Source organism: Desmodus rotundus, chromosome X (assembly GCF_022682495.2).
Source record: "Desmodus rotundus isolate HL8 chromosome X, HLdesRot8A.1, whole genome shotgun sequence".
NCBI classification, from domain to species: domain Eukaryota; kingdom Metazoa; phylum Chordata; class Mammalia; order Chiroptera; family Phyllostomidae; genus Desmodus; species Desmodus rotundus.
Window position 1 is genome coordinate 25,068,431 of NC_071400.1, and position 8,677 is coordinate 25,077,107.

General features: G+C 46.6%; 1 protein-coding gene across 1 annotated transcript; it reads right to left on the reverse strand.

The window, feature by feature from the left end:
- Window positions 1-1,044: 1,044 nt before the first annotated feature.
- LOC139440555 (putative testis-expressed protein 13C) lies at window positions 1,045-7,889 on the reverse strand. The gene is made up of 2 exons (XM_071220325.1): window positions 6,195-7,889; window positions 1,045-1,185 (listed from the first exon to the last, which is right to left on the reverse strand). The coding sequence occupies exons 1-2, from the start codon at window positions 7,887-7,889 to the stop codon at window positions 1,045-1,047; spliced, it is 1,836 nt and encodes a 611-aa protein (XP_071076426.1).
- Between the last annotated feature and the right edge of the window lie 788 nt (window positions 7,890-8,677).

Here is an 8,677-nt window from a genome sequence, read left to right on the forward strand (position 1 = left end):
TGTCTTTAGGGTGGGTCCTAATCCTGTATGATTGGTGTACTTTTAAAAAGGGAAAATATGGACATAGAGACAGAGATGCACAGAAGAGGGAAGAGATTTGAAGAGGTACTGGTGGAAGATGTCCATCTACAAGCACAAGAAACAGGCCTGGAACAGATTGTTCCCTCACACCCAACTCTGCTAACATCTTGATTTTAGACTTCTAGACTCCAGAACTGCAAGAAAGCAAACTGCTTTTTTTTTTTTTTTAATTTTAGTTCTCACTGGAGGACAGGCTTATGAACCCGAATCTCAGACACGTACCCTGACCTGGAATCGAAGCCTCAAGCTTTTGGTTTATGAGAGGACACCCCAACCAACTGAGCCACACCAGCCTGGGCACAAACTATTTTTTGAAAGCCACACAAAAAGAACACACTGAGCTTTGAGATGTTACAGAAGTTCATGAAAACTAATTTCATTTAAAAATGAGTAACAGAAAATGATTGAAGAAAAATCTAAAGCTATTATGAAGGAAAAAGACAATAAGGAGCAGAATGGCGCTCTCGTCCCGGGTAGGTTTGCCCCGGGAGATTTGGCTGCAGCTTTTGCGAGTTCATAATGCCTAGATGATTCAACTCCTCCAACTTTACCACGCTATCACTTGTACCCACTCCAGTTGACTTGTTCATCTCAAATTGGTCCACTGTATTTTCTAAGACATAGTTGTAGAATTTTTTGTTTTGGTTTGGTTCGTAAAGTGTTTTAGGGTTTTACTGTTTTCTGGTGTGTCATGTAATAGATCTATTGTTTCTATATGCCTGCTCCCAGGTCTTGTAGCTGTAATTTGCCCTCAGCCTCTTGTATTTAGGGCCCATGGGAATATCTTATCACTTACTTTTTTTGTAGATGCTGTCCGTGGATTAATTAATTAATATATTGTAGGCGCAGTTCACTCACCAGTTCTGGCTTCCGCGGTCTGCCCATGCGCAGCCCGTGGGCGGAAGCCCAGTCCCCGACACCTGGGGAAAGGGGTCCACGCATTGAAAAGGACTGGGGGTTGCTTCATAGGTGGCAGCAGACAGACTCCTTAAGGGCACATCTTGGACCACGGGCCTCTAGCTCCCGAGGCACCAAAGTGTTTTTCATCCCATAGTTCACCGTCGGCCCCAGGAGAGCTACCGAGATCCCGCGAGATCTGGCTTCCTGACGGAAGAGTGGTAACGATGGCAACCACCTCAGTCCTGATTCCACCATCCTCTGAGTCGCCTTAGAGGATCAGTGTACCCCAGCCCGTTGTCCGCTGGCCCTGTGTCTTGAGCCCCATCTATACCTTCACATACCGAAAGCCACCAACCATACCCTGTGTGTTCCAAGTACACCGTTTGCCTTTCTAGGAAACCCCACACTCCACACACCCAGACCAGACCCCATCCTGGCCTGTAGGAATTCCACAGGGGTTCAAAACGAGCGAACATTTCCTGATGGAGGGACTTCGGTGAAGGCAAACTGCTGACACAGGTAAGAACTGGCTGCAAGGATGTGCAATGGAAAGGTAAGTTCGGATGGCTTTGCCCTAGGACCTTGGCAGAAATGGGATTGGGGCTCCAGGGTTCCAATCCAGAAACTCGGGTCACACACTTGGGCGTTTGGGCCTTCGGAATACTGAAAGGTAACAGACTTTGCTACCTGTGCTTGTGTGTTTCACTCCCCCTTTCTGACCCCGGGCAGTCCTGCCCTGCAGAGCATCAGGACGGGAGCCTGGTCCCAGACACTTAGCCACAGGTCCCTGGTGAGAGGCACCACTGCACTGTCACGTTGATGGGGGGAGGGGAGCGGGGGATGGGGTATTGACAAGGATTAGGGTTTGCTTGATAGGTGGTGTGGGCCAGACTCCTTACAGAAGATTCTGGGATGAGGGACCTCCAGCACCTAGGGCACCCAAGTATGAAAGAAAAAATAATGTATTAATTAAAAATAAAGCTTAGGTATAAAGTTTCAATTATGCTAGATGAAAAAGAGCTAGAGACCTGCTATATAACATTGTACTTATAGTTGACAAGGTAGTTCAATTTTACAGTTAAAATTTTGTTAAGAGGGTAGATTTTATGTTGTATTTTTTAACCACAATAAAAATAAGGCTATAAAACATTATGTACAGGATTTTTTTTAAAAGATTTCATTTATTTATTTTTACAGGGAAAGGGAGGGAGAAAGAGAGGGAAACACCTAGATAAACATGGATTGGCTACTTCTGGCAAGCCCCCACCTGGGACCTGGGATGTGCCCTGACCGGAAATTGAACCGGGGACCCTTTGGTTTACAGGATACTGCCCAACCCACTGAGTCACACCAGCCAGGGTTGGGATGTTTTTTTAAAAACAACTTATCATGCCTATCTCTGTGTATGAAGGCACTACTCCTGTGTAACATATAATGGCAGGTGTAATGTGAAGGAATGGGTGAGAAGGTGGAGATTATAGAATTAAAATCATAAAAATGTAAACAGTGGTGCTTCCAGTGGTGGGGATATGGTTAAATTTTTGTTTTTGTTTTCTATTTTTTTCTAAAATGAAATTGAACTACATTTATAGCTGCATGTATAATCAGAGACATACTCAGAAAGTTGATTTCTTCTGTTTCAGATCTCCTTGTTTCTCGCTTACATATCTGAAATCAGAGAACTGGCCAATCAGAAGACAAAGCTCCTGACCAGGATCAGGTATCTCCTTCATTTCAAGCTTTGGATTTATCCTACCAATAATCATTTTTTAACCATTTTCACCATTCCAGTCCTTTGGTCTTTACCAAAATTCATCTCTAAGGAATCTTGAGGAATGCTTTTTGTTCCTCCCCCTTCCGCCACCAAGGCTGCAGCCTCTTTTTCCCTACCACAGTTTTTTTTCCATCCCCTACAGGTGCCCATACACTAGCTGCAGGTTCTTTCACAGGAAGTGCCGTTATTCAAGCCACATCTTCTGACTCTCATTTTGATAGTGGGAGTGGAAGGGGTTAAATGATAGGTGGTATATTAATTGTGGAAATGAAAATGGGAATTTGAAGGTACTGCTCCTACGTAGGGTCTAGCAGCAGGTATAAAGTGAAGGAATGAATGAGGAGGTGGAGTGGAGAAAATTGCTATGATCCTCTCTACATAGAGTGATTTTCCTCTTGCTCTGAGGCTCCCAAAAGATCTCAAATGCCTCTTCCCACCTCCCCTGCACTCTGCTGCTCGGAGAAATACCCATATCCTTCCTCTGTTACCATCTTCGTAAGTGCTCACAAAGCAGCAGCAGCAGGCCCACCCTGTATCAGTAATGGCAGCGGCTGCTGCCAGGCCTGATTCTACCCCCTACTTCCACCACCATTCTTACTCTTCGATCTCACCAGCACTAAATTTATACCCAGCAGGAAAAATACCTGCACACGCCCATCTTTCAAAATGTACAGGTGACACTACCATCTATAAAAAAATCAGTATCTCCTCTACTCCCTCAAAATAGTTGTTTGTTCCCCACCAATAGCCCTCTTCTTTTCCTGTATCCCTGCCACAGTTAACTAAGGTCCTCACTGTTAGTCCTATCTCTGAGAAGAGATTTCTGGTATGACAGAATATTTTTTGTTGTCCACCCCCATCTTATCATACCAATTCCAGGAAGCTATCCAGATCTTTACCCCCCTTATCGCAGGGGAGGTTTATGCTGCCAGCCTGGTTTCCCATAATCCTGATCATCTTGACCAAATTATGCTAAGGGAGAGAGGAGTGACTTACAACACTGCTTGTTATACCTAAATACTCTTTTTCCCTGCCAGGATCCCAGGGAGAAGGCAGGGCCCCCAAATGGAATGGGCGCATAGTATATGTAGGTAGGATCGACCTTAGGCATCATGGCTTCCAGCACTGGCAGACACCTCCAACACCCGCTGGCCCCGAGAGGTAGACATGCCCACCTTCAAGTGACCATGTGGACTGGGACAGTGAGTACCAGGGATGATCACAGTGGATTGAAGTCCACATAAAAGCTCCCCTCCCTCCCATTCTTATGTAACTCTGGAAGAGGAGGAGCTCTTCAACAGTGAATGACATTGACCTTTCCTTTACCTCAGTGGGACAAAAGGAACATGCAGATTTAAGCTGCAGCCTTTGAGCAAACTTGCCGAAATACACACTACACAGAAGACAGAGCAGGTAAATGCACACTCTTTATTACTACTTATACTACATAGAAGAAAGGGTAGGTAAATGCACACTCTTTATTACTAGTTACACTACATAGAAGAAAGGGTAGGTAAATGCACACTCTTTATTACTAGTTACACTATATAGAAGAAAGGGTAGGTAAATGCACACTCTTTATTACTAGTTACACTACATAGAAGAAAGGCTAGGTAAATGCACACTCTTTATTACTAGTTACACTACATAGAAGGCAGGGCAGGTAAATGCACACTCTTATTACTAGTTACACTACAGAGAAAACAGGGCAGGTAAATGCACACTCTATTACTAGTTACACTACAGAGAAAACAGGGCAAGGAAATGCACTCTCTTTATTACTAGTTACACTACAGAGAAAACAGGGCAGGTAAATGCACACTCTATTACTACTTACACTACAGAGAAAACAGGGCAAGGAAATGCACTCTCTTTATTACTAGTTACACTACAGAGAAAACAGGGCAGGTAAATGCACACTCTATTACTAGTTACACTACAGAGAAAACAGGGCAAGGAAATGCACTCTCTTTATTACTAGTTACACTACAGAGAAAACAGGGCAGGTAAATGCACACTCTATTACTAGTTACACTACATAGAAGAAAGGGCAGGTAAATGCACATTCTTTATTACTAGTTACAACCAGGAAAAAACCTTGACAAACGCTGAACTAGGTGAACTGGGATCTCAAGGAGGAAACTCTAGCACATCTTTTTTTCACACTGGAGTCTGACTTAACTTTCCACCCCCTGGGCTCCACACTGGCTCCCTCCTTGCTTGCAGCAGCAGCTGCCTCAGGGAAGTGGAGAGCCTGCCCGGAATATACAAGGGGCATTCTCAAGAGTACCTGTCCCAGTCCAGTTCTATTTTTAATCTGATTACTCTTCCAAAGAGAAGCACAAACAGGGTTTTGCTCTTCATCCACTCTTCACTGGAAAGGGACTTAAGATGGAGGTGGCTGAGTCTGAGGGCTAGAGTGTATATTGAACACTCCCTCAAACACTGGCATTCTTTAAGACAGCACAGGAAATATAGCCAATAATGGTGTAATAACTAAGTATGGTGCCAGGTGGGTACTGGAAATATTGGGGGGTGGGAACACTTTGTAAAGTATATGACTATCTAACCACTATGCTGTATATCTAAAAGCAATATAAAACAATACTAAAAGTAAACTGTCATTGAAAATAAAAGCACTTAAAAATAAAAGTTTCCATAAAAATGAATAAGCATCTCTTCTTCCCTTACTTCCTCTCACTCTTCTCTGCTCCAGCCAGTGGGGTGTCTCACTGAGGTGTGGGTCAGTTGGAATAAACGTGTGGTTTCTTTAGACTTTTGGGAAATCTTCTAACGGGTTCAGCTTCTTCAACCATCACATTCCGTGACGCTCAGAAACAGAAAAACAGGCCTTTATCTGTAAAACTTGAAAAAGACAAGAAGCAAACGTGAATGCTGCAGGAGTTTACAAAGTAGTAACAGAATTTTCAAGGAAAGGCAGCCCTCCTAAAATTCAATATACTGTATTAACTCTAAAAAACACATGGCTGTTTCTAGTCAAAGACATGGCATTTTCAGGAGGTTAAAAACAAAGCAGAAAGGAGTGGAAAAGGAGAAAAAAGGTTTCACGGCTTCAGTGTCTCCAGGCGCCAACCAATCAGCATCAGCATCCAGAATCCACCACCTGCAAACTTAAGTGCAATTAGAAGAAATCCTCTATTCAAACAGCGTGATACTCAAAAACAGTCTATCTTTGTTAAAATAAATGGATAAGAATATAAACACCTATATATTTTTGTATATTCAGAATAATAAAATGTGATTAATTTGAGTAATGGGATAATAGATTATTTAACTTTATACTTTTTAAATTAAAGTATAAAGTATGCTTTATACTTTATACTTTTAGTTTTCAAATTTGCAAGTAAATTAAGTTACTTTTTGATCAGGAGATCTTAAGTAATTTTTTTTTCTTTTGAGTGTTTATATTCTTACTTACCTTCCTGAAATGAGTTTGGCGTGGGTCCATGCCTCCACTCGAAAATGACATACTGACTCTCTTGCATTTATAGCAGGACTTGCGCCATAAAAAATTAGCCGCTCTACACCATGGACAGTACCAGTTCTGCAGATTGTAGTATGAGGCAAACACCTCCTGGTGCATGAATTCTGAGGCTCTTACCCCTTTTGGTTGCCCAGGCTTCTGACCCTGGGGCTGTTGTTTCTTTGGACATTTTCTCACGGCACCACTCCTGCTGGCCCCCAGGGGGTACATCTCCTGGGACATCTCTGGACCTCCTTCTTGGCTGTGGCTTCTGCTGTTCCCCAGGAGGTTCCTCCCCTGGGGCATCACTGCACCTTCTTCTTGGCCATGGCTCTCGCTGCTGCCCAGGAGGCTCTTCCCCTGGGGCATCTCTGAACCTTCTTGGCCATGGCTCTCCTTCCCCAGGGGGTACATCTCCTGGCGCATCACTGGACCTTCTCCTTGGCTGTGGCTTTTGCTGTTTCCCAGGAGGTTCTTCCCCTGGGGCATCACTGGACCTTCTTGGCCGTGGCTCTCCTTCCCCAGGGGGTACTTGTCCTGGGGCATTACTGGATACACCTTCTGGGAACACACAGAATCTTTGTCTTGGCTGTGATCTGTGCCATCCCCCAGGGGACATCCCCCCTGGATATTCTCAGGATAGCGGCAGGGGCCATAGCAACTCTGGTCAGTCAGGGGGCCCATTACCTCCTGGCTTCCCATTGCAGCACTCAGGCCAGGTGAGTACATCCCCAAAGACGGTATCTGGGGTATGCCTGCTCCTGCTGCCGCCATTCCTGCCACCGCTCCTGCTCCTTCTCCTTCTCCTTCTTCTCCTTCTCCTTCCATGACTACTGGTGGTGGTGGTGGTGGTGGTGGTAGAGGTGTCGAGTATGGAAATCCCATTGGGAATGCCGCATGGACTGAAAATGGATGCGGTGCTGGCCTTGGCAGAGGCGGCCTTGGCAGAGCCGACCTTGGCAGAGGCGGCCTTGGCAGAGGCGGGTGCATGGCTTGGGCCCAGGCACTCGAGGGCCTTGGCAAGTAAAGCTCAGCTCCCAGGGATGCCATCTGGGTTTCCAACTGTGGCATGCTATGTGCCCCTGCAGCTGCCATCTCGCCCTGTTCCTCTGCACTCATGGGCCATGCTGTGGCCCCACGTTGCTGATCTCTGCGCACAGGCTTGATTACCCGGGGCAGTAGGCTGGCCTGAGCTGACCTCTGGACCTGGTGTAGGCGATGGCACAACACATCACGCTCATCCATCGTCTCCTGCAGTGTGGCCAGTGCGCGTTGCAGATTCGACGCCACCTGGTCACGCTCCTTGCACAGCTGCTGCACCTGGGAGGCCAGAACCCAGGAAGTGGCCTCGCGCTCCTGCACCCGCTGCTGCAGCCATCGGACCTGGGGCACTTGCTGCTCGCGCTGCCTCGCAGCCACACGCACACTCAAGGCCAGTGCGCTCCAAGTATAGGCCCTCTTCAGGTTATGCGGTACCTGAGGGTCAGTTAGGACAGCCCGAAGCTGGTCCTCTATCTCATTCCATGGCTGCGAGCGGAAGTTAGTGTAGAAATCCGGGCCGCCGCCATTACTGAGGACTTCATTGTTGATGAAGCTGATCACCTCGTTGTGGCGGAATCCGCTACTTAAGTCCCCGAAATTCACTGCCATGGCTGCTGCAGCCTAGTCAACTAACCTCCTCACAGGCAAAGAGGCCACTGATGCCACCACCACCACTACTGCCGCCGCCTCCGCCGCCGCCTCCGCCGCCGCCTCCGCCTACCTTGCGACGCTGCCTGCCGCTCCCAGGCGCTGCCTGCCGCTTCCACCAGAAAGGCTGGAGCCACCAATACGTGCACCCCTCCGCTCTCTGTTCAGTCTTAGTTCAGTCCTAGCCCAGTCCTGGCCTCCTCTTAGGCCTCTTTCCTCCCTTGAACCTCTCTTTTGTTCGCACAAAGAGCTTGGCCGCCTTCCTCACCACACGAACTCCGCGAGGCGACTACGTAACACGTCACGGAGACGAGATATACGTAGTGCCGCAAGGCCTTCTGGGAACCAACCTTCCTTGGCAGACTGCCATCTATGCGGCGAACAGGCTGGATGCGTGAGTACTGAAGCATAGCCGTGCCACTAGAGGGCACTGTGGAACTCTTGAAGACACTAAAAGTGATCGCTCAGGCGCCCAGGGAACTGGATTAGGATTTTTAACCACATACTTATACTCCTGGTCTAAAACGAAGAGTGAGTCAGAGGAGGTCAGACAATTTATGAGGGAGGACAGAGTTGAGGCGCAGATATCTGGGGTTGCAAGATCCCAGGATTAGAGAGGTTATACTCCTTTTAAAGGATTTTGTTGTTATCAATAACAAAAAGAGTTCCAGTGATAGGTGTGCTTGATTTTTTGCAAAACATCATCCTCTTGACAATTTTCTTTAGCATTGTAAAGATCTTGCTTCTCT

What these genes read in the sequence shown, in the direction of transcription:
- LOC139440555 (XM_071220325.1), bottom strand. Translation starts at nt 7,889, where the DNA reads ATGGCAGTGAATTTCGGGGACTTAAGTAGCGGATTCCGCCACAACGAG. An exon ending in GCCAAACTCATTTCAGGAAG is followed by an intron (nt 1,186 to 6,194) that starts GTAAGTAAGAAT and finishes CTCTTCCGTCAG; the next exon opens with GAAGCCAGATCTCGCGGGAT.